We start from the raw sequence: 25618 nt of genomic DNA, 5'->3' as shown, positions 1-25618 counted from the left end.
CCCAGGGTACTAAAAGAGATGGCGGGAGAAATGGCAAATGCACTAGTGGTAATTTACCAAAATTCGCTGGACTCTGGGGTGCTTCCTGCAGATTGGAAAACAATAAATGTGACGCCACTGTTCAAAAAAGGAGGTAGACGAAAGGCCCGTTAGCTTAACTTCTGTAGTAGGGAAAATGCTTGAATCTATCATCAAGGAAGAAATAGCGAGACATCTAGATATAAATTGTCCCATTGGTAAGATGCAGCATGGGTTCATGAAGGGCAGGTCATGTTTTGACTAATTTGGTGGAATTCTTTGAGAACATTACATGTGTAGTGGACAATGGGGAACCTGTGGATGTGGTGTATCTAGATTTCCAGAAGGCATTGGACAAGGTGCTGCACCAAAGACTGCTACATAAGATAAAGGTGCACAGTGCTACGGGTAATGTATTAGCATGGATAGAGGATTGGTTAACTAATCACTTCACAGTGGAGTGATTATACTGTGAAATAGAAAGCAAAGAGTTGGGGTAAATGGGTGTTTTTCTGGTTGGCGATCAGTGACTAGTGGTGTGCCTCAGGGATTAGTGTTGGGACCGCAATTGTTTACGATTTACAGAGATGATTTGGAGTTGAGGACCAAATGTAGTGTGTCAAAATTCGCAGATGACAGAGCAAAGTGGAAGAGCAAAGTGTGCAGAGGACGCTGAAAGTTTGCAAAGGGATATGGATAATCTAAGTGAGTGGGCAGGGTCTGACAGATGGAGTACAATGTTGGTAAATGTAAGTTCATCCATTTTGGTAGGAATAACAGCAAAATGGACTATTATTTAAATGGTAAAAAATTGCAGCATGCTGCTGTGCAGAGGGACCTGGGTGTCTGTGCAGGAATCTCAAGGAGTTGGTTTGCAGGTGCAGCAGGTAATTAAGAAGGCAAATGGAATTTTGTCCTTCATTGCGAGAGGGATGGAGTTTAAAAACAGCGAGATTATGTTGCAGCTGTATAAGGTGCTGCTGAGGCCACACCTGGAGTACTGTGTACAGTTTTGGTCTCCTTACTTGAGAAAGTAAGCACTGGAGGGGGTGCAGAGGAGATTCACTAGGTTGATTCCGGATTCTAGGTTGGCTTATGAGGAGAGACTGAGTAGACTGGGGTATACTCATTGGAATTCAGAAGAATGAGGGGAGATCTTATAGAAACATATAAGATTATGAAGGGAATAGATGAGATAGAAGCAGGGAAGTTGTTTCCACTGGTGGGTGAAACTAGAACTAGGGGCATAGCCTGAAAATAAGGGGAAGCAGATTTAGGACTGAGTTGAGGAGGAACTTCTTCACACAAAGGGTTGTGAATCTGTGGAATTCCCTGCCCAGTGAAGCAGTTGAGGCTACTTCATTGAATGTTTTTAAGGCAAGGATAGATAAATTTTTGATGAGTAAAGGAATTAAGGGTTATGGTGAGCGGGCAGGTAAGTGGAGCTGAGTCCACAAAAAGATCAGTCATGATCTTATTGAATGGAGGAGCAGGCTCGAGGGACCAGATGGCCTACTCCTGCTTCTGGTTCTTATGTCCTTACGTTCTTATGTACAGTTATCACCTCCCTCCCTCCACATCCACCCCCATGTCTTCCATGGGCCCCACCATGTGGGCAGTATGGTGGTACAATGGTTAGCACTACTGCCACATAGCGCCAGGGACCTGGGTTCGATTCTGCCTGCCTGTGTCGGTTTCCTCTGCATGTCTGCGTGGGTTTCTTCCGCGTGCTCCGGTTTCCTCCCAAAGTCAAAAGATGTGTAGGTTAGGTGGATTGGCCACGCCAAATTGCCCCTTAGTTTCCAAAGATGTGTAGGTTAGGGGGATTGGAGGGGTAAATGGGGTTACAGGGGGTGAGCCTGGGTAAGGTGCTCTGTCGGAGACTCGGTGCAAACTCAATGAGCTGAATGGCCTCTTCTGCATTGAAGGGATTCTATGATCTCCTTCCCTGATTTTCTCTCTTTCCTCTAAGCTTCCTGGCCACAGGCTTACCGCCAAGATAGCAAGCAGATTTCAAAAATTGGTTCCTGCTGTTAATTGCTGCAGGACCTCTGCGGAAACCCATTTCTCCAGGTTTCATAGAATCATAGAAACCCTACAGTACAGAAGGAGGCCATTCGGCCCATCGAGTCTGCACCGACCACAATCCCACCCAGGCCCTACCCCCATATCCCTACATATTTTATCCGCTAATCCCTCTAACCTACCCATCCCAGGACATTAAGGGGCAATTTTAGCATGGCCAATCAACCTGACCCGCACATCTTTGGACTGTGGGAGGAAACCGGAGCACCCGGAGGAAACCCACGCAGACACGAGGAGAATGTGCAAACTCCACACAGACAGTGACCCAAGCCGGGAATCGAACCCAGGTCCCTAGAGCGGTGAAGCAGCAGTGCTAACCACTGTTCTGGTGCTAACCACTGTTTTTCCTGACTGAAAAATTGCCTCTCTTGCCTCCCATAACATGGAGGCCGCAATGTTCTCTGGAACTTCGGTCTCAAAATGCAAAGTTATTTCTTAATATGCTGTCTTACAAATATTTTTAAAATGTTCCAGAAATAGTTGTGCGTTTGTGTGCTTGCGCCAGTTTGTGTGTGGCTACCTCTCTTCCTTTAAAATACTCCTTAAAACTTGCATTTTTCTGCCTCATTATCTTCTTACGTGACTCGGTGCCAAATACTGTTCTGTGGCACTCCTTTGAAGCACTTAGGACTTGGATGCTATACAAATGCAGCTTGTTTTCAAACATGTTTAACTTTGTGACCATAATGCTATTTGGAGCTCAGCAAACTTGCGTAAAAAGTTGCAAAAATCAGAGGAAATCAGTCCCTGCAGGGCTTTCTAGTATTTTTCTTTCTGGCCTATGGAAGATCTGATGGCGAGATTTGGCTGCAGTTGAAGAATCTGATTCAAAACAGATGGATGATCACATCATTCATTCTCGCTTGTTGAATAGATGGCCCAACACTATGATGTTCTGAAAACATATTGGCAAAGTAAACCAGTATTGTACTAATGAGTGGAAAGTATGTTTTTAAGCACACAGCTTGACTATCCCAATTGTGTTTTATAACATCTACCACTCTCACAACTAAAGCTAACTGCAGCAAGTTTGGGAGATAACGAGTGGCTGAGGTGGGGCCCAAGTCTCCTTTCTCAAGAAAAACCTTTCACTTAGTTTTAAGTGGGTCTTTTTTTTGCAATTTCCTACTGTCTGGTAGCACTGACTCATGATAGCTATTAGCAGCCGTTAGTTACAATATCCATGTGCTCATTCTTCTTGTGTGAGAACAGTGAATTTTGGCTGGTTACTTCATTGTGGGGGAGTGTTAAAGCCAATCCCAGTTCCTTCATTGCTTCTAATGGAGTTATTTGGTCATGCTAAGGAATCAGAATATTGGTCAATTAACTCTCTCCCACTCCCAAGTCCAAGAGTGTTGAGACCAGCTACAGCAACCCCCCCCCATTGCCTAAATGAGATGAGTTCAAATTGATTGGAGCATGGGTCAAAATAAATTGTGCAATGTTGACCTGAGGAATTGGATGATCTCCCACGGAACTGCTTAGAGTCAGTAGACCAGTCAGTATGTAAAAACTCTGCAACCAGCCTGAACGAGTACACCACTACAGTAACTGACTTCATAAATAAATGTGTAGAAGACTGTGTGCCAAAAAAACAAATCCGTGTGTTTCCCAACCGGAAACCATGGATGAACAGGGATATCCACTGCTTGCTGAATTCTAGGTCTGAGGTATTTAAGTCAGCCGACCCTGATCTATACTAGAGAGCCAGATATGATCCAAGGAGATCCATCAAATGTGCCAAAAGATAGTACCAGACCAAGCTAAAGTCCTAAGCTAGCCACATGGACTCCTGCCGACTATGGAAAGATTGGCAAGACATATTAGACTACAAGATGAATGTAATATCGCTGGCACCAATGCACCCTTCCCCGATGAGCTCAATGCATTCTATGCGCATTTTGAGCAAGAGGCCAGCAAGAGCGTGCCCTCCACCCGGAAGTCTTGGACGAACCTGTATCTGGGGTCACCATTGCAGATGTCAGAGCAGCCTTCTCGAAGGTCAACACACGGAAAGCGACTGGCCCGGATGGGGTACCTGGACAAGCACTCAGATCCTCCGCGGACCAGCTGGCAGGGGTATTTGCAGACAACTTCAACTTCTCTACAACAATCTGAGGTCCCTATCTGCTTGAAGGAGACGACCATCATCCTGGTACCTAAGAAAAACCAAGCAGCGTGCCTTGATTATTATCATCTGGTGGTTCCGACATCCATAATTATGAAGTGCTTCGAAAGGTTAGTTATGGAACAAATCAATTCCAGCCTCCCACATTGCCTGGATCCACTATGGTTCACCTACTGCCGCAACAGGTCCACAGCTGACACCATCTCCCTAGTCCTGCACTCAACCCTAGAACACCGAGATAACAAAGACACCTATGTCAGACTCTTATTTATCAACTACAGCTCAACCTTCAACACCATTATTCCTACAAAACTCATCTCCAAACTCCTTGGCCTGGGACTTGGCTCCTCCCTCTGCGATTGGATCCTGAACTTCTTAACCCACAGACCGCAATCAGTAAGGTTAAGCAACAACACCTCCTCCACGGTCATCCCCAACACCAGTGCCCCACAAGGCTGTGACCTCAGCTTCTTACTATACTCTTTATACACCAATGAATGTGTGGCCAAATTCACTTTTAACTCAACTTTTAAGTTTGCTGATGACACTACCTTATTGGGTCGGATCTTGAACAATGATAAGATAGAGTACAGGAAAAAGATAGAGAATCTGTTGAACTGGTGCGACGACAATAATCTCTCCCTCAATGTCAACAAAAAGGAAATAGTCATCGACTTCTGGAAGAGTAGTGGCGGACATGTCCCTGGCTACATCAATGGGGCCGAAGTAGAAATGGTCAACAGCTTCAAGTCTTTAGGTGTCCAGATCAGCAGCAACTTGTCCTGGTCCCTCCATGCTGATAGTATAGTTAATAAAGCCCACCCAACGCCTCTACTTTCTCAGAAGACTAAGGAAATTTGGCATGTCAGCTACGACTCTCACCAACTTTTACAGATGCATCATTGAAAACATTCTTTCTGGTTGTATCACAGCTTGGTTTGGCTCCTGCTCCGTCCAAGACCACACGAAATTACAAAGGGTCGTGAACGAAGCCCAGTCCATCACTCAAGCTAGCACCCATTGACACTGTCTACGCCTCCCGCTGTCTCAGAAAAGCAGTCAGCATAATTGAGGATCCCGGGCATACTCTCTTCCACCTTCTTCCGTCAGGAAAAAGATACAAATATTTGAGGACATGTACCTACCAACTCAAGAACAGCTTCTTCCCTGCTGCCATCAGATTTTTGAGTGGACCTACCTCGCATCAAGTTGATCTTTCTCTACAGCCTAGCTATGACTGTAACACTACATTCTGCACTCTCTCCTTTCCTTTTCAATGTACGGTATGCTTTGTCTGTATAGCGCGCAAGAAACAATACCTTTCACTGTATACCAATACATGTGACAATAATAAGTCAAGTCAAATCCAGGACTTTGTTGTTCTACAGCTTAGGCTCTCAATAGATATGGAATTACCAACTGAGCTGGAGTAGGGCTTATACAAGTTTTTACTAGTGCTGTCGAAGTCAAAGGCAGCATCTCATGTGGGATTACGCCACAGAGATCTGTATTGCCCGTGTCTGTTATTTGTGATAAATTATGCAATAGCAGGATAATTTGAAACCCCAGGGGTGGTTGCCACTGCCCTTTTGAGAGTCATCCTCAGATAAAGGTGTCCGGCTCAATCTTACAAACAGTGATCAACAGTGGAACCAACAAACCATCAGTGATGGTGACGCAAGATTTAGAACTTTGAGGGACAATAGCTACTTACAGCTGGAGGATCCTTTGGGATGATAACTTGTGTTTCCTATAACCACACATGAGGAAGGCAGTGGGAAACCACCTTGTGTTCTTTTCCCTAGTCATGTCACTCACTGAAATAAAAATGGGATGGTCTTAAATGTAGATGAGGACGAAAGCACAGGACTGTTTGGCGTAGAGAAATGAGCAGAAGACATGGGCAGATCACACTACTACTGAGTAGCATTGGCAGTAGTTGGGATGTTGCATTTGACCGTAGCATCCTGAAAATCAGCCTGCTGTCACTAAGGTAACATAATGGTTATGTTACTTGACTACTAATGTAAGTTTAAGTTTATTCATTAGTGTCACAAATAAGCTTACATTAACAAGGCAATGAAATTACTGTTAAAATCCTCTAGTCGCCACATTCCAGCATCTGTTCGGGTACACTGAGGGAGAATTTAGCATGGCCAATGGACCTAACCAGCACGCCTTTTGGACTGTAAGAGGAAACGAGAGTGTGTGGAGGAAATCCACACAGACATAGGGAGAATGTGCAGACTCTGCACAGACAGTGACCCAAGCTGGAATTCGGACCTGGGTCCATAGCACTGTGAGGCAGCAGTGCTAACCACTGTACCACCGTGCCGCCCTAACCTATAGTGATCCAGAGACATGCTTTTAACTGGATGGATTTTAACTGGATGGATTTTAAGATGAGTTAAAATCTCATCCATTAATCAAGTAGTTAAATAATCTGAGAAAAAAGCTAATATCAGTAATGATAATCATGGAATAATCCAATTTTCATCAGAAATCCATTTGGTTCAGTTATGTTGTTTAGGGAAGGAAATCTGCTGTTTTCACCCATTATCTGAGTCCAAACCCACAGCAATGTGATTGACGTAGCTGTCCTCTGAAAAAATCTAGCAAACCACTCAGTTGTCAAGAAGGCACCACCTTCTTCACTGTATCTTCGGGAAAAAGATACAAAAGTCTGAGGTCATGTACCAACCGACTCAAGAACAGCTTTTTCCCTGCTGTTGTCAGACTTTTGAATGGAGTAACCTTGCATTAAGTTGATCTTTCTCTACACCCTAACTATGACTGTAACACTACATTCTGCACTCTCTTGTTTCCTTCTCTATGAACGGTATGTTTTGTCTCTATAGCGCACAAGAAACAATACTTTTCACTGTATGTTAATTAATGTGACAATAATAAATCAAATCAAAATCACTTTCTCAGGGCAATTAGCGATGTTTAATAAATGCTAGTCTTGCCAGTGAAGCACACATCCATAATTGAATAAAATAAGACTGATCTTCACTTCAACTCCATCATCCTGCATTTGCTCTAGTTTCCTGATGCTCTTAATTAACACAAATCCATGTATATTGCTGAAAAAAGAGACATTTTGTCAAAGTTTTTCATCTTGCACTCATCAGGACAGATGCAAGAATGCCAAATTTGAAAGGGAACAGCAATTTATACTGCTTGAGAAAAGGGTTCTAAATGGTTGGCAAGTCAATTCTGGTTGAGACGTTGCCATGGAGTATGCACTGGAGAACTATTATCCCCCATGTTTTTATTTAATTCAAAAAAGATGCAAAACCTGGACATGTCTTTTCTGCTTGCAGAGAACCAGTCTATGTACCTTCTAGCAAGGTTAATTGAACTACATTGCGAGCCTGACTGATAATCTTAAACTGATTGTTAGTTTAATTCTTAGTACACTTCGGATTATTCAGTGGGTGTTGCCTAAGCTTGAATTCCATCTAACGTTAAACATGATGTTCTGAGTTTTGTAAGTGGATGCCAGGTTCATAAGCCATATGTCCCAATAACTGGTGGATTGTAACAAACAGCATATCCCTTCACCTGTTTGCAATAGCCTGAGCACTGACTGAACTGAATCAGTCTGTTCTTGCAAAACCCAATTCACAAAAAAATCGCATCGACATAGGAAGTTAGCATTTGAGCCTTGAACATATTGTTGCCCAGCTAAACTGAGACCAATGTGAATATCCAAATGACATGTTTGACAGACTAGTGAGTGAGCTATCGGCCAGGATTCTCTGACCTCGTCCGCGGCTGGGATTCTCCAGTCCCGTTGCTGTGAATGAGATTCAGCTGAGCGGCAAATTCTCCTTTCTCGGTGGCAGCAGTGGTGGGGTGTCTGACATCGGATAATTCTGGCCATACTTGTACTATGCTCCAATATGCAAGGGCGCTTCACACACAGGATGTCAACAATCAGCTTCTGGGACTGCTCGTTTGCAGTACAAGGAATAGTCTATCTTTAATTTCTATTATGCTAAGGGCCAATATATTTGTCAAATAAATTCTTGTTGTGCTATGGAGAGACTAATAAAATCATTGACTCAGTTCCAGTGACCATTCATAGGACTTGAACTGGTTAGGAGGAGCAGGAGTGCTTCTCATAGACCTCACCAAGTTGCTTCGTCCCTCAATTTCACACCAAACCCACCTTGCAAACATTTACCTGAGACTGTTTTTTCAGGACTCCAGCAGCGCTTACTCCTGCTTGACATTCAGCTTTGCTCTGTGTACAGATGGGACCTATGCATAAAAAGCCAGAAAGTGAAATCTTGTGGGCCTCAAGTTTATGATCCCCTTATCACTTCTCCCCACTCTCAGACACCCACCTCCAGTTAAAATCCACTCATAAGGTACTGGGTGAGGATATTTTTTTTTGTTGGTCTTTTTGTTCAGAGGCCCAGTAGTGTTACAAAGAAGCCCTATTTCCGCTTAGCTGTTGTCTAAGTCAATCTCTGTGGTTGATACTTCAGAAAATTCTATTTGTGCATAATTGCTGCATAAATTTGGATTACCCATGCCTACGCAGCTTGAAAAGGAGTGGAAACTAAAGTAAGATCTTCAAAAATAAATTCTCTTTTGAAAGAAACACAGGATTTGTTCCTCCTCTACAATTTTTTCCACTCTGTGAAAGCAGCGGCTCATTCAAGTTCTGTGTACACAGCAGCAATCTGATTAGTGATCTAGCTGGCTACTTGAGCCCACACAGTGCATGTTGCCAGCTTGTTCAGATATGGAGTACATCGCATCCAGTCCTGCTCTGATGATTTACACACAAATGGGGATTAATTTTAACCCCCGGACAAGAACATGGCTCAGTGAGTGCCTGTCTGATCCAAGGGTGGTGCGAGGAAACTGGAAATGTCGTGTACTGCTTGCCAATGCTCCGATGGAAATGGTTGGGAATTTGCTAGGATGTGGCTTACTTGGCTTTTTCAACTGGGCAGCTTGGAGGTCACATGCCAGAGATTAGGAGGGCTTATCCCCCAAAAAAAGAAAGACTTGCATTTATGTGTGTTTTCAGAACCACTGAACATCGCAAAACACTTTACAGTCATCGAAATACTTTGAAATGTAGACACTTTGTAGTATTGGAAACAGGGCAGCTAACATGCGCACAGCAAACTTTCACTAACAGCAATTTAACGGCAACCAGAAAATCTGGTCTTGTAATGTTGATCAAGGAATTAATATTGGCCAAGACACTGGCGATAACTCCCTTGCTATCCTTCAATACATTGCAGTGGGTTATTTTATGTCCACTTGAGAGAACAGACAGACTCTTGGTTTAATATAGAATCATAGAATCATTGAATCCCTACAGAAAGTGCAAAGAGGCCAATTGGCCCATCGAGACTGTACTAATAACCATCCCACCCCACGTATTTACCCTACTAATCTCCCTGACACGAAGGGGCAATTTAGCATGGCCAATCAACCTAACCCGCATATCTTTGGACTGTGGAAGGAAATCGGAGCACATGGAGGAAACCCACACAGATATGGGGAGAACATGCAAACTCCACACAAACAATCCCTGAGTCCAAAACTCACTTTCCAGCTGACTCCTGATTCTGCCGGCCATCGTGGTTCGCGTTCGGGCTAGTGTGCGCACCGAGCCCCCACCCATATCTTTGAACTGTCTCAAAGCACTTTAGATAATTAAATGACTGTTTTTAATCCACTATTCTGCTCCAATAATGTCAGATGAACAACTAGTTAATCTGCTTTTTGTGGTATTTTTTGAAAAATAAATGTTGACCAATATATTGGGAGAGTTCACTGATCTTTGAATGTTAATTCACTCTCATCTTCTGTTCTTCAATTACGTAATGGCTGTTGGCTTTAGTCATTTCCTGCTTGCCAGATAAGGAAAAAGTCAATGGCTGATTGAACCTGAAGGCAGAAGGTTGCAGTATGTGGTAGAAGATGCTTTTCTTAAGTTGAAAGGGTACAGGAAACTTTATAACTAACAAAGGGGTGTGGAGGGATATGCTCCAAGTGCAGGTCAGTGGGACTAGGCAAAAAATGGTTCGGCACAGACAAGAAGGGCCAAAAGGCCTGTTTCTGAGCTGTTTACCAGGTTTACCAGGATGTTGCCTGGTATGGAGGGTCTTAGCTATGAGGAGAGATTGGGTAGACTGGGGTTGTTCTCCTTGGAAAGACGGAGAATGAGGGGAGATCTAATAGATGTATACAAGATTATGAAGGGTATAGATAGGGTGAACAGTGGGAAGCTTTTTCCCAGGTCGGAGGTGACGATCACGAGGGGTCACGGGCTCAAGCTGAGAGGGGCGAAGTATAACTCAGACATCAGAGGAACGTTTTTTACACAGAGGGTGGTGGGGGCCTGGAATGCGCTGCCAAGTAGGGTGGTGGAGGCAGGCACGCTGACATCATTTAAGACTTACCTGGATAGTCACATGAGCAGCCTGGGAATGGAGGGATACAAACGATTGGTCTAGTTGGACCAAGGAGCGGCACAGGCTTGGAGGGCCGAAGGGCCTGTTTCCTGTGCTGTACTGTTCTTTGTTCTTTTGTAATTTTCTATGGTTCTAAAGGGAAGTTCCCTCTTTCCCAACATAACCATCTCTCACATTGACCCAAAAACCATATTGTAATATACAATATTGATGAAAATTCTCTAACTACATGTCTCTATTTAAAAAAACATACAAGTGTATTTTTAAATAAGATTTTGTTTGTTGCTGTACTTTATTCATAAATATACTTTCATTTTTTTCCAGCAGGGTGACCTCATGATGGGAAGATAGCCCAGAATTTGCTACTTTTAACGCACATAAAGCTTGTCCTCATGTTGACAGTAAGCATGGGTAAGTAAATCGTTCTATCTGCTCCTTCCTTTAGTTTCAAACCGGCGAAACAAAAACTGTGCTTACTAGGAGCACATAGTAACTTAATTGGTGTCCTAAAGGAACACAAGTAATTTAGCCACCAGATAGATGTTGTAATAACAGAGTACTGCAGAGGTTGTAGCACTGAAAGAAGCTCATAATGCCTACTCTTTATGAGCAAAGGATTGGTACTTTGGAAGAGGTCAGCTGAGTCAAGGTATCTTCCATATCCTAACCTTTCTTGAGATCTCAGTGCAGTGGTAAGTTTTGTTTTCTTTTGTTCCATGGGTACCATTACAATTATTACCAGGTTGTACAGTAAAAAGTCTCACAACACCAGGTTGAAGTCCAACAGGTTTATTTGGTAGCACAAGCCACAAGCTTTCAGAGCGCTGCTCCTTCATCAGGTGAGTGTGAGTTCTGTTCACAAACAGGGCATATAAAGACACAAACTCAATTTACAAAATAATGGTTGGCATAGAAACTTGATGTCTGTGTCGATATGCGCGATCTTCTTGGAGATCCTCTCCACTTGGAGCCGGCAGTTTGCGGTGTCGATGGTAGCCATGATGTGGAGATGCCGGCGTTGGACTGGGGTAAGCACAGTAAGAAGTCTCACAACACCAGGTTAAAGTCCAACAGGTTTGTGGCTTGTGCTACCAAATAAACCTGTTGGACTTTAACCTGGTGTTGTGAGACTTCTTACTGTGCTTACCCCAGTCCAACGCCGGCATCTCCACATCATGGCTACCAGGTTGTAAATAGAGCTATCTTGCACATACACAGTTCCATTTTCTTAATGCTTTGTTTTCATCCAATTTTGGACTTAGCCCTAGCTGGGCAAATTAGTGCAATGTTAAACATCAGGGTACGTACCGTGAGTTGAGAATTTGATATTAGAGATATGGGATCCTCTTGGTGTCTGGTTGAGAATGCTTGTCATAAACATAAAGGGAGTGATCTTACCCAAAAGATTCTAAGTTTCAGACCTGTTTTTTTCGGCAAGAGAAAAAAAATTATATCTTGTGATACTTAGAAATAAAATGAGGCAAAGTGTGATTCTTGCCTGTAGGGGGAGTGAATGGAATCTATTCACATTGGGAAGCTGGCTGCTGGCTGCTAGAGGACCCAAGATGCATGCGCCCTGATTTCCCAGTGCACTGTGTCAAGAGTACACAATGCACTGGGAGATTGTCATATCCCACTCCTCCACCAATTGCCACCCTTTCCAGTCGATTGCCATCCAACGATCCCTGATGTAGGGTGCGTAATCCTTATGTGTTGTCTCCCTTTCAGGCCTGTCCCCTTAGGCCCTGCCCCTTGGCAGTGGCAGGGTGCCTGGTGGGCACTGCGAGGGTGTGAGGCTGGCAGTGCCAGGGTCCCAGGCTGCCCCGACCACCTGGAGAGTCTCAATGGCCTCCGGTTCCACTGGCAAGGCCATGACGTCTGGTCCCTATTTCTGGGGACCATATGTGACCCTCGCCGGTGAGGATCTCCACTGGCGAAGCAGTTAAAGTAAGCGAGTCCAGACGCTTGCGTCCCAGATCACTATGAATATTAAAATGAGGTTTTGAATATTTAAATCACCCTTCCCAGGTGCAAGGCTGATTATGTCGGCAGATCGGGGACGGTAGGATCGTGAGAGGCGAGAAACTAAGTGTAAACCTGGTTTTCGTCTCTGTTGCAACCCTACCGGCTTGCCACGCCGATCAACTGGTGTGACAGGCCGGTAACATCGCCCCCAAAGAATATTCTAAAGCAGATGTAACTGGTGTTATCATTAGGATTTCAAGAGTAGCTATCATTTAAGAGAGTTCCTTGTGCTGAATTTTCTGAAGACCTGCTGCATCCTGAAATTGGATGCTTGTTACAGTGCCCTTGTATTAACCCTGCATCAGATTGGCACAGGCTCATTTCTATTGTAATGGTCATGCCAGTAGAGCCAGAATAGAGCGAATCAGTGCTCCTGTTCCATTAGTGGTGGGTTGTGGGTGATGCATGAGGCAGCCAACTCACTTGTATTCTGCATGCACCCCATACAGAGTTTGAGCTGCAGGTTGCATGGGGCTGAAACCCAACTGATTCTGCCCCAGATGGGATCTGACTTCTTTGTGCTCACTGAATGCTTAATTTTGGTTCCCGTGTATTAATTTCCATTAATGAACAATTAAAATTTTCTCTTTCAACCCGAGATGTCTCTGGAGTATATTTTATGCCAAGATGATGTACTGTTGATTACAATATAGTAACTAAATCAGGCTGCAAATTAGGAGCAGTAAACAAAGGCTGTATAAACATAGCATTAAAAAAATACAATTTTCCTTTAAATATTGGTGGTAATGCAATTAATAATGACAAAACTGATTTGAACCTTCACTCGCTTTCCCTTGCTAACCCATTTGCTCCATTGCATGTACCACTTGCTCGCTTATACTTTTGTGTCCACTCGCTCTTCCTTCCATTGCCACTTGTACTCTCTTGCAAACATGCTTGAGTTTGCTCTCCCTTGCCTGCCTGCTCCCTCTGCCTTGCATGTGTGTTCGCTCACACATGGACATGCACTTGCTGTCCCATGCAAGCATTCTCATACTTGCTCATGTTTGCACACTGTCAGCTCTCCCCCTGCACGTGGGCTTACTTTCCCTTGTACACCTGCACACTCTTTGTTGCACATGTGCATGCTGTCCCTTGCACACGTGCTTGCTCTCCTTTGCAAGCATGCTTGATTAAGTGCTTGCTTATCCTTCAAAGTGCTCTTGCTCTCCCTTACCTCACTCTCCCTTGCACTCACTTGCCTCGCATGCACAAAAGCTCTCCCTTGCACCTGTGTTTTCACACCCTTGCAAACGCTCACACACTCCCTTGCACATCCCCTTGCTGCACTTTGCATGTCCGCTTGCTCTCCTTTGCATGGGAGCTTCCCCCTCCTACATCTGTTGCACTCTCCCTCTCTTTCACATGCTCTTGCTCTCTGGAGCAGCATGTGTTCTCTCTCGCTCTCTGGAGCAGCATGTGTTCTCTCTCATCCTGAAGCAAGTGGTTCTCTTGCTGTTGACTGCTTAATTAACGAACTTTGGGATCTGCTTGGCTTATAAGAAGAATGTTGGTTGGTGAAAATATCAGTAGCTGACCATTGTTATGCCTTTCCAAAACCAACGCAATAGCGACCGAAGTGTTTTGAGATACAGTCTGGTACAGAATGCTTGTGTGGTTTTGCCTTTTCTATTCAACTGTAATTTTGGTTTCAGAGATGTGGCATATGTCTTGTAGTGATGGATAAAAAATATTTTATATTAAAGGTTAGCACATCACACTGCAACACGAGTATTTTCAGTGACTGCCTTTTATCTGATGAGAGCCACCTTCCTGAATACCATAAGCTGTTATTCCCATAGCCCAAATCATGTATCTCAGGATGTTACTGACTTGATCCACTTCACTTCAGATACATGACATCTCTTTATACTTTTCTTACTGATTCTTAAATGATGTGAGCGTTTCTTCTCCCTCCAATTATTCCGCCCACTTCTCCTGATATTTCTCCAGGTCCTGGTCACAGTGATTGTCAATAGCTCATTCAACTAGGGGGTAGATTGACCCTGCACTTCGTACAGTGTTTATTTCATTAACTTGTGACACTGGAGTACTACTTATATTTTCCACAGCAAACTATTTATCCAAGTGAATGTGAACACATCCTGCAGGAGCAAGGATGGAAGCCAAACTCTTTGCTATTACAACAACATAATGGGAATCCAATTTAAAAGATAGCAACCTCCCAGAGGGATGGGGCTGGGTCAGTCATGGAAAATTTTCCACAGTAACTTTATGTCTCACTGTCAAAATCTATCAAACCTCAGGACCCACAACTGAATGACCCAGTTCTTTGCATTTTCCCTGTTTCTGTTTTAATTTAACTTCTCTCACAATTTTAATATTTGTTACAGTTGATGCAGTTGCAATTTTCCCTCTTTCTTTTTAAAGATATGTCCTATCGGAGATCTCAACTCATGCGTTGGACAGCTACTGCATTGTTGACATTCCATACTTTTGATAAGATATGAAACTGAGGATTCGTCTGCATGGCCTGGCTAAATGTTGAAAGTTTTGATAGACCTGGTCAACATTCCCCCTTCAGCCAATGTCATAGGAAAACAAATGATCTGATTATAACTGTCAGGGATCTTTTTGTTCTACCATGTTTGCCTACACAATAAGAGCAGTGCTGTTTAGTCAGCCATTGTATGAACTGCTTTAGAACTTTTCCAAGAGATGGGATAAGATGAATACATCAAAAACCTTACTTGTGTCTCACTTCCTATGAACTTTTTCTGTTGTAAATTCCTTCATGTATTTTTACAACAGAACTGTTTGGCTGCAAAGCTGATTCACACCCTACCTTTGGTGTTGAAGCATTGGTGGTGCTGCTGACCACTTCGCAGCGTGAGGCAACGGGAAGGCACATATAGGTGTGTCCCTCATATGGGCCTGAAGAGGTTGAAAGGAGCGAAGTCTTGACTTCAGGGATATCAATGGCAGGGATACTAAAATTGGCCAGCAAATGTACTGGGAACACCTTCCTTGTTCATTTCTGAAATAACAAGCATTAGGAAGCAATATGCCCCTTGTCCTGGGGCTATTTTAAAAGGCTACTCAATAAGTTGCAGCTGAGGAGCTTTTGACTTGTACTGAGACTAGATTGATGGAAGCAATGTGAAGAGTTGCTGAGGAGTTGGACAGCTTCTGCTGACCACAGAAAGGCAGATAATTATTGCTTTATAGCGGTAAGGATCAGTAGCTGCAATGTTATTTGCTCTGCAACATGAACAGGACATGCAGAGAGGGGAACTTGTGCAGGGAGAGAGGAGTAAGAAGACCTTTGTTAGATGGCCCTACCAGAAGAGGGGTCACCTGGGAGAAACAATACTTCAGTATGAATCCTACTTTAGGAGCAATACTTCAGGATGCTTTGCTTGACTATGGAGGTAGTGACAGAATCACAAATGAATGGGGGTAAAGGTGGCCCTCCCAGTGGGCGTGAGGATCAATCTCATCACTTCGTTCTTCACAACCTACTCCTCTCAGGCAAGACCTATGACATTAACAACATGTCCCAATTGTTCTTCAGGAGGGGACAAGACTTCTTCTTCCCCTGAGGAGGAAAGACTAAGATGAAAGGGCATATGGATATACCAGAATACTTGTACTCATTTTTGGGCCTTATTGAATTTTCTGATCCTAATTTTAAAGTATTAAAAGATACAACACCGTGCCCGTATTTGGGCCTAATCAAAATTCCCAGTCCAAGTTTTTAAAATGTTAAAAAGATTCAATCGGATAGAAAGTGAGAAATTATTTTCTCTGGTCAGGGAATCAAGAACAAGGGAATAATAATTTTAAATTAGAGCCAACCTATTTGGGTGGGAAATCGGGAAGTAATTTTTCATACAAAGGATAATGTTTGAATTCTCTCCCAAAGAGGCTATGGGTCCTGGGTAAAATGGGGTTTAAGATTTTTATTGGGGAAGGGTTTCAATAGATATGGAGCAAAAGCAGGAAAATTCAGCTGAGGTATAGATCGATCATGATTTAATTAAATGGCAGAGCTTGAAGGGCTGAATGGCCCACTCCTGCTCTGAAGTGGATATGGTACTCTTATGAGATTTGTCCTGTTTTGTTTACACCAAGTCGGCCTGTTTTTTGTCAAGTCAACGATATCCTTCTGTTCCCTGTTGAAGCATTCCCAGCAACCACAACAACATGCTAAGAATAACTCGTAGTTACTGTGTAACTGGAGTGAGGTAATGGTATTTTAGCTATTTGGGCTCTGCTTCACGCAGCACAGTCTGTCTGCAGTACCCAGTATCAATTGATTGAACAGGCTGGGCTGGTTTTTGGAAGTGGAAACTGTGTTGCCTTTGCATTAGGTAAAGTTTATTCTTGCATGAACTATTTGTTCTCATCAGCAGCTTAGATTTGTTTCCAGCCTAGCCTAACATCCTGAACTCAAAAGAAATATTGGTCAAGCGAGCATTTGAAGTAAATGAGGGAGGTAGCTAAACATGTTTAGGTAGAGAATTCCAGAGTTTATGTGGTGTTTTTTTTAAAAAAAGAAGCACAATCATTGGAGATTGAAATTTAAAATAAAAGCTGTGATTGGATCCTTCACCACCTGAATAAAAAAAATATGTTTTGGTTTAGGAATTACCAGATGAGAAAGGACCAAAATTCATCTTGTTTTGTTTCTATCATCTTGGTATTTGCAAATACAGTAATAATGTAATTAAACATAATCAATGCAGTCAATCTGTATCAATCAGTCTGCATCTGGTGTGAGGAGAAGAAAACCAACAGTGACAGAAAGCTTTGGTGCCATTGTTCCAAAACCACCTGTTCAAGGATTCTATGCAGATCGTGGCCTGGCTTTTGGTTAATGGCAAATCGCACTCGTCATCTATTATGCTTACAGTTGCCCAAAGACGTTAGTTTGAATTTTTAAGCTGTAAAATACAGCCATCTGGTCCCCAATATAGCATGTTCCCATTACAGAGCATCTATGCCCTGTGTGAACAGGGCAAATAACAGCATGTCATCCCCAGCTGAAAAAAATGAATAAACTCATTGTGGTGCACCCAGCCAAAAACAAGGAAATGTAGATCCTGAAGGGATCTTTCTGTGCACAGAAAGCAAAATAGAGAGAAAAAATGGTGGGATTAAGGTAAATGAAAGAGGCAGAAAGAAAACGTTTTTTTAAATATACAACAATAATTAAAACCTGAAGGGATGAGACTGCACACTTGTAAAATGAACTTTCAATTTCATTGAGGTTGCTGGGCAATAATTGAAACTTGTCATGTCATTAAATATTCACTTACACTTGAAGTGGCAAATTCTAAATTTTCCTGGCAGGTTTACTATCCATATATCTCCTAAGTACAGCAACTTCATACCATTCTGTATTCCAATGTTGCTTTTATAGACAAGTTGCCAGTGAATTGCAGCTTGTGGAGTAACAGGACAGCAGCATGCTGATTTCTGCTTTTGACTGAGCATGTGTGGATGCAAAATGTTGCTGTCTGATTTACTCCATTATAATGGTGAAGGTGTTCGTCACATCCTAATTCTTACCACAAAATATGAGCCATTATGTCATGTGTCAAAGTACTCATAATCTGTATCACAATGTCTTAATGTTAATATATCCTATATAATCTTTGTAAGAAATTGACCTAACTTGTATTTTAGATAGGATGTTTTATACAAATATATAATCTGGAGCAGGAATAGGCCATTTGGCCCCTCGAGCTTGCTCTGCCATTGCCGATCTATTGTGGCCTCTAATTTCTGTCCATCTCCTATATCTTTTGACATCCTTGTGAGTCAAGAATCTACTTAATTTAATCCTAAAAATGTTCAATGTCCCTACCTCCACTGGGATCTGGGCAAGATAATTTTCTGAGACTAACGTCCCTCTGCGAGAAAAGTTATCTCCCCATTTCCATCTTAAATTAAACCTTATTTTTAAATTGTGTCCCCAAGTCCTACTCTCTCCCATAAGTGGAAATATCATTTCAATGTACAACCTATAAAGTCCCCTTAGGATCTTATATGTTTCAAAGAGATCACAACTCACACCAGCAGGCCCAACCTGTCGAACCTTTCCTCATTAGCCAACCCCTTCATCCCAGGCTTTAGTTGTGTGAATCTTCTCTGTACTGCTTCTAATATAATTATGTTTTTTTCTTAAATAAGGAGGCCAAGCGTCCCCCTGAAGCAATTGAGCGCAGCTCCCCTATCCCTGCTGTGTTTATGTGACCTTTCCCCTGTGACCTGGTGACACCTGCACTCCCATCCAAATATCAGGCTGTCAATCTGTCCAGCTCACAGACTGGAGTCTGCAGTGAATTAGATAAATCAGGTGCTACCATTAAGATCAGGAAAGCCACTGTAACCCAAGCCTTGCCTATGAATTCTTATCCCTTAATATTGAACCACTGTCTTTGAAATGAAGCATTAAACAACAATTGCACCGACTGGTAAGGTGGATATGAAAAATCCCATTACACTACATGAAGAAGAGCTAATATTCATCGCTCAAGTAGCATCATTAAAACAGACTGGGGCAGAATCTTACCAAAAATGGCAAAGGGGGTAATCTTACCGGCTCGTCCCACAGGTCGATCAGTGTGGTGAGCCGGTAAGATCGCGAGAAAGGCGAAAAACCGGCTTTACACATAGTTTCTCGCCTCTCCCGGCACCGTGAAGCTGGCATGTTCCGCCTCATGGCCAGGAAGGGCGGAAGGCTGATTATACTATTTAAATCTCAATTTAAATCATATGAGTGAGCCCAGGTCAGAATCTTCAGGGCTCACTTGCCTTAACGGCCTCGCCGGTGGAGGTTCTTGCCGATGGAAGTCTTCACCGGTAAGGATCATGAATGGTCCCCCAACAATGGGGACCAGATGTGATGGCCTCACCAGTGGGACCAGAGTCCATTGAGGCCCCCTGGCTGGTCAGAGGTGGGGGCAGTGCCCTTTGGCAATGCCACCCTGGCAATGCCATCCTGGGACCTGGAAGTACCAGCATGGTACCCTGGCACTGCCAGCCTGGCGCTGCTCACCGAGCAGCCTAGCACTGCTCACCGGCACCTGGCAGTGCCAAGGGGCAGGCCTAAGGGGAAGGGGTAGGGCTTGAAAGGGGCATGGTCTAAGGGGAGGCGGTGGGGGGCTGCGCACTCTGCAGTTGGGGATCAGCCGGGGCAGCAGTCGGCTGCGGGGAAGGCTATCTCTGGGCAGCGATTGGCCGGGGAGTCCAGCAATCTGGATATCTGGGGTGATATCCGGAGGGGTTGGGGGAGTGACAGATCTCTGTGTTCACGGACCACTGAGAGATCAAGACACATGCGCAATAACACTCCTTGCAGTCCTCAGCCAGCTTCCTGGCAAGAATAGATTCTGTTCACTCCCCCTACTGGCATGAATCTTTGCCTCTTTTTTTGCACTAAGTGTCATACGATTGCGTCTGAGAGCTTACCCAAAAAATGGGTGCAATTCTCTCCAGTTTTCATTCTCATTCGGCACTTTGAAGTTTTTTGGTAAGATCGCCCCCAATGTGTCCGGATCTGACTGAAAACGGCATATTTCTCCCCAGGGAAACAGGCAGGCTTTCTTGCCTGTGTTTCACGCCATCATGTTCAGGGGCAGGGCCTAACCACAGAGGTAAATCCGAGCTCCACCGAGATTGGGGCTTCATTTTCAGAGGAAAAAATAACCTCCCCCTCAACTCCACCATGGAGGTCTCAGGGGCTCAACCCTCCCGCACGGCAATCAAAATTGGCATCTCCTTCCCCCTTCAATCAAAGCAGGCATCCCTCCCACCCCCACAATCAACACTTGCATCACTCTCTCTCACGATAACTTTAAAAATAATGTATTTAATTGATTGAAAAATGCTTTGGGGGGCATTGTGGGATAATGAAAATTGATAAATAGATACAAGTTCTTTATTACTTGTTAAGTGCTGAGAAATTGCTTCAGATATTGGAAAAACAACTCACATGGCATTTACTTGATGCCAATTTCCTCTCTAGTAGAGACAACTGAGGTGCCACAGTTAAATTCTTGGTTCTCCAAAATAATTATTGTATTTCAGCAAAATAAATTTAGGAAGTTAAACAGACAGGGTTTTAAAAGGGTTACTCAATAGACAAAAATGTCTCCGTGACTTTAATGTCAACTTGATTTTTTTTCTTGGTTATTTTTTGTTCTCCAGATGAACAGGAAGCCCTGAATTCGATTATGAAAGATCTGGCTGCTTTGGGCATGCGCAGAAAGTTACTAAATTATAACATCAGCAAAAACAATCAGGTAAGACGTGTGTGAAAGATCAGGACAACTTTCGTTTAAGTCTGGATTGTCACCTGGCCTATTCAGTGAACTAATGCTATTATCTTGTTGGGAAAAGCAATTGGTTTTGATATGTAATACTCTTAGTTCACCAGTGAAATTGTCCCCAAGACCAGTGACTGACTAATTTAGTCAGAGGCATTTTTACACTATAACGTTGCAGCCATTACGAATGAAAAGTTCAGTGTGTCACAAATGAGTTTTGCGAGGCAATAGTTATGGAATAATGGTAGGTAGATACAGATAAGGCATGCTCTAATTGAATGATAGTGAGGATTGAGAGCTGAATGATGTATGTCTGGTCTTATTTCCAGTTGGAAATATTAATTGCAAGACTGTTTTGCCTCGTCCTTTGCTGAGACCCCGAGGTTCCATGCTCTTGAATTCAAAATTCCAACCCTTGTTGACAAACTCAGTGTCCTCTCTGGCTTGCCCCACTCGAGCTCTGATACTCTACCAGCCTTATGCTTTTCATCACTCCAACCCCATCGTCATCATTTCTGTGCCCACACATAAGAATTTGACATAAGGACAAGTCATGATATGTGGTTAACTGAATGTTCTCTGATACTGCCTGTCCCACAGCTGTCTTTTTTTGTTAATTAGGAGGGCACTGTCGCTCTCATAAACATAGAGGCTGGATTTGATACACTGCACCACCGGGCATGTTTCCGGCAGGGATCATGTAAAATATACTCTGACAAAGTGTCATCCAGACTCAAAACATTAGCTCTATTCTCTCTCCATTGATGCTGTCAGACCTGCTGATTTTTTTTGTTTTTGTTTCAGATTCCAACATCCGCAGTGATTTGCTTTTATTATGTAAAATACGTGATCTAGCAATCTTCCGTCCAGCCCTGATCCAGTCCCCATAATATGAGGGGTGGATAAGGCACCCTTTAGGCCAATTAAGGCCAACTATTGTTCATTTAGGGCCCTCAATCCACCTCCACTGCCATAAAACAGCGACAGGTGGGCAAGAGTGAGAACTCCATTTTTTAAACTGGTTGAAAGGTAGGAAGGAAGCCGAGTATGTTCTTGGGGGGGATGTGGGAGGTGTCCTCTGTGTATCAGGGATTGGGGGCATCCCAAAAGCTGTTACTCCTCTCCACCCCGCATTGTGCCTCCCACCTGACCGTCAAATTGCAACCCCCCCCCCCCCCCCCCCCCCATCCCCTCCATTCCCTTTCCTGGGATTCCTTCCCTAAAAATCTAGGATTTACCTCACTCCAGTCGCCGTCGCTCTTCATTGTGCAGATGTGTGCGACCCCAGCAGCACATACTACTGAGCTCTGGTGCTCCAATAACTGTTGGAGTAGCCAGTCAATCAGATTGACCAGAAGCTCATGAGGGTGGGACTTCCACTGAGTGGTGGAGGTTCAACCCTCACCTCATTAAAGCTGCCTTGATCACATTATGGCTGCAGACAGGCTTTGTTTAGTCATTCGGTTTATAGAATCATAAAAATTTACAGCACAGAAAGAATCCACTTGGTCCATCGTGTCTTGCGCTGGCTGAAAAATGAACCACCAGCCACATCCTATTGCGAGGCCTGGATAGAGTGGACGTGGATAGAGTGGAGAGGATTTTCCACTAGTAAGAAAAACTAGAACCAGAGATGAGGAGGAATTTCTTCAGCCAGAGTGGTGAATCTGTGGAATTCTTTGCCGCAGAAGGCTGTGGAGGCCAGATCATTGAGTGATTAAGACAGAGATAGATAGGTTCCTGATTAAAAAGGGGATCAGAGATTATGGGGAAAAGGCAGGAGAATGGGGATGAGAAAAACATCAGCCAGCATTGAATGGCGGAGTGGACTCGATGGGCTGAGTGGCCTAATTCTGCTCCTATGTCTTATGGTCTACTCTCCTGCATTTGGTCTGTCGCCCTGCCGGTGACAGGACTTAAGATTCAACACCAACATTTCTTTTGCGAGGGGCCCCCCTCATTCCTCTGACCCCAGTCCCCACTGTAAAATTTAGCCCAAAATACCTAAGTTGTATTCTGGGTTGTTAACACTAATTAAAGTGATTCAGCATAAAAGTTACACACCACTGCCATGAGACAGAGAGAAAGGGATACTGTCAATTCAAGTCTTTGGAGAATGTTTGGTGCTGCTGTGTTTCAAATGGGTGCAGCACTAGGTCATTCCTGGAACAATGTGTTTTTACTCCTGCTTGTTTTGGAGCACTGTCAAGAATGCTGCAATCATTCTGACAATACGCAGGGCTGGAAGCTTATAGCCAGTGAATTCTCTGCAACTCGGTTTGCTCATATTGACAATCACAGTTTATAGTACGCTTGGGCAACTCAGTTGAATTTTCAGCTTCACTTTATTTTGAGGAGTTGAAAGGACTCCTCTCCTCCCTTTCTCATTGTTTTTCACTTCTCATTATTTTCTCATATACATCAAAGCATTCCTTTGTTATCTGTTTCTGTTCACTTTGACTGGCGAGGGTGTGTTCCACTTAGAAATATCGTTTGGAGTTTGCTGTTATTCTGAATGACCAGCAAGGCCCTTCCCTGGTTCCAGAAATAGATATATTTGGAAAAAGAGGCTACTTTATTTTTCAATATATTTTATGTTCAGTTTAAAGCACGTGGACATACATATATCGGTATTGACATCCCAGATTCCTCCTTTTGATAACGGACCTCCTCATCTGCCTTATCTTCTCCGCTTCTTTCATATCCTCCTCTGCAAATCCCCACCTCAATCACTGCATCACTCCCTCCGTGGCACGTTAAAGGAACTCATCATTTATTTTTCACCTCAAGGATTAGAATTTTCTGCTCACGTTCTTTCCTGCACCCAATAACCAGCATACTCACGCTCTGGCTCTTGGAAGTATGGGGTGGCACGATGGCACAGTGGTTAGCACTGCTGCTTCACAGCACCACGGACCGGGTTCAATTCCTGGCTAGGGTCACTGTCTGTATGGAGTTTGCATGTTCTCTCTGTGTCTGCGTGGGTTTCCATTGGGTGCTCCAGTTCTCCCACATTCTGAAAGATGCGCTAGTTAGAGGCATTGACCCGATCAGGTGCTGGGCTGTGGAGGGGAATTTCACAGTAACTTCATTGCAGTGTTAATGTAAGCTTTACTTGTGACTAATTGATAAACAATTGCATCACATTCATACATTTTGGCCATAATCCTGTAAGTTTCTCATCCCTAGGTCCCTCTAACTCCTGTTTTAAAATTAGTTACGTTATCTGTACCCTTTTCAGAAAACTCCCGAGCTAAAAAAATTCTCCTTATCTCCCTTCTAAGATCTTTCGCCAATGATTTTGAATCTGTGACCGTTTATTAATGGACCCCTTGCCAGAGGGAACAGTTTTTCTTGATTCATTCCATCAGAACCTCACAGGCAGAATTTTACATTCTGCCGTCGGCAAACCTGCTGGCGGGGGAGGTTCGTAAAGTTCTTCGGCTGGCCTTCCCACTGGCTCTGACCACCCTGACTTCTCCGCAATCTTACAGTGAGATGGACGAGACCTAGGGTGGCCCAACCGCCCTCGTCCCTGTTAAAGCCATTAAATGGACAATAAATGACCACATAAGGGCTGAATCCCGCCCAGCCTCAAATAGCAGACAGACGGGGGCAGTTCAGAAGCCCGAAAAGAGGATGCCCGAAAAGTGACCCTGCTTAGCCCTTGGCCAGTGGGGCATGGGGAGGGGGAAGCGGGTAGGGAACTCTCTGCCAGTGGCCTCTTTGCAATATTGGGTGCTAGCAAATTCTACCCTCTGTGGGTTCTTCCTCCCCCCCCCCCCCCCCCCCACCCCCCCGGCATCTCCACCAACATAACCAACCTCCTTTGCCCATTCCCCCAGGCACCAACTCCCCCATTTCCTCCCCCACCCACTGCCTTCAGACTCCTACACTTACCCAGTCCTGGACTCTGGTACATTGGGCAGGATTTTCTGGCCTCCGCTCCCATGGTGTGCTTTCCAGCAGTGGGAGGGATCTTGCCATCAGCCGTCAGTGGAATCTTCCGGTCTGGGGCATTTTGAGTGAGGCGGACAGTGTTGGCGGGAATTCTTAATTGACTCTTTGGGTGGTGGGTGGCGAACCCCTGCCATCTGAAATCTCCTGACCCACATCTGCGACAAGTAAAGAAACAAAATATGTTTCTTGAAGAGGTGTGTCTAGGAGAATGATTAACAGCTGACATCTTAAAACAGAAACAAGGGAAAAATGAGACTAAAACCCAAAACTGCAAAAAAAGGAAATAAAATGGAGGCAGCGATTGCAGCCTGATTGAGTTTTGAGTCCAGAAGGCTAAAGTATGTATACAAAAGACGAGATACTGTTTCTTCCTCAAGCATCGAGTACTTTTGGAATTCTGCTGTGGGCCAAGGACAGAGAGGCCAGAGTGAGAGCCAGATAGAGAATTAAAACGGCAAGTGACTGGAAGCTCAGAGTCATGCTTGTGGACCTAATGGAGGTATTCCCTCTAAGCAGTCACCCAATCTGCACTTGGTTTTATCTTAGATCAGACTACATTGTGAGCAGGAACTACAATATACTACGCTGAACTGAAGGAAGTTCGAGTAAATCATTGTTTCATTTGGAAGGAGTGTTTGATGTTTTAGATGCTGAGG

The 25618-nt window shown here is 43.9% G+C and overlaps 1 protein-coding gene across 4 annotated transcripts in view; it reads left to right on the top strand.

Annotated features, from left to right (window-relative positions):
• map3k22 (mitogen-activated protein kinase kinase kinase 22) overlaps positions 1-25618 on the top strand; it is a 118220-nt gene that overhangs the window by 34715 nt on the left and 57887 nt on the right. For 2 of the 4 annotated variants that reach the window (XM_078215846.1, XM_078215851.1), the window contains exons 2-3: positions 11008-11091; positions 20884-20978. In XM_078215846.1, coding sequence (XP_078071972.1) covers positions 11073-11091; positions 20884-20978 — 114 coding nt within the window. In that variant the 5' untranslated portion in view covers positions 11008-11072. Of the gene's footprint in view, positions 1-11004; positions 11092-20883; positions 20979-25618 lie in introns of all 4 variants that reach the window. The other 2 variants (XM_078215847.1, XM_078215850.1) reach the window with 1 other exon arrangement.

This window comes from Mustelus asterias, chromosome 7 (genome assembly GCF_964213995.1).
Source record: "Mustelus asterias chromosome 7, sMusAst1.hap1.1, whole genome shotgun sequence".
Classification (NCBI taxonomy): Eukaryota; Metazoa; Chordata; class Chondrichthyes; order Carcharhiniformes; family Triakidae; genus Mustelus; species Mustelus asterias.
The sequence above is the reverse complement of the archived record's forward strand: the minus strand, read 5'-3'. Positions and strand labels throughout refer to the sequence as shown.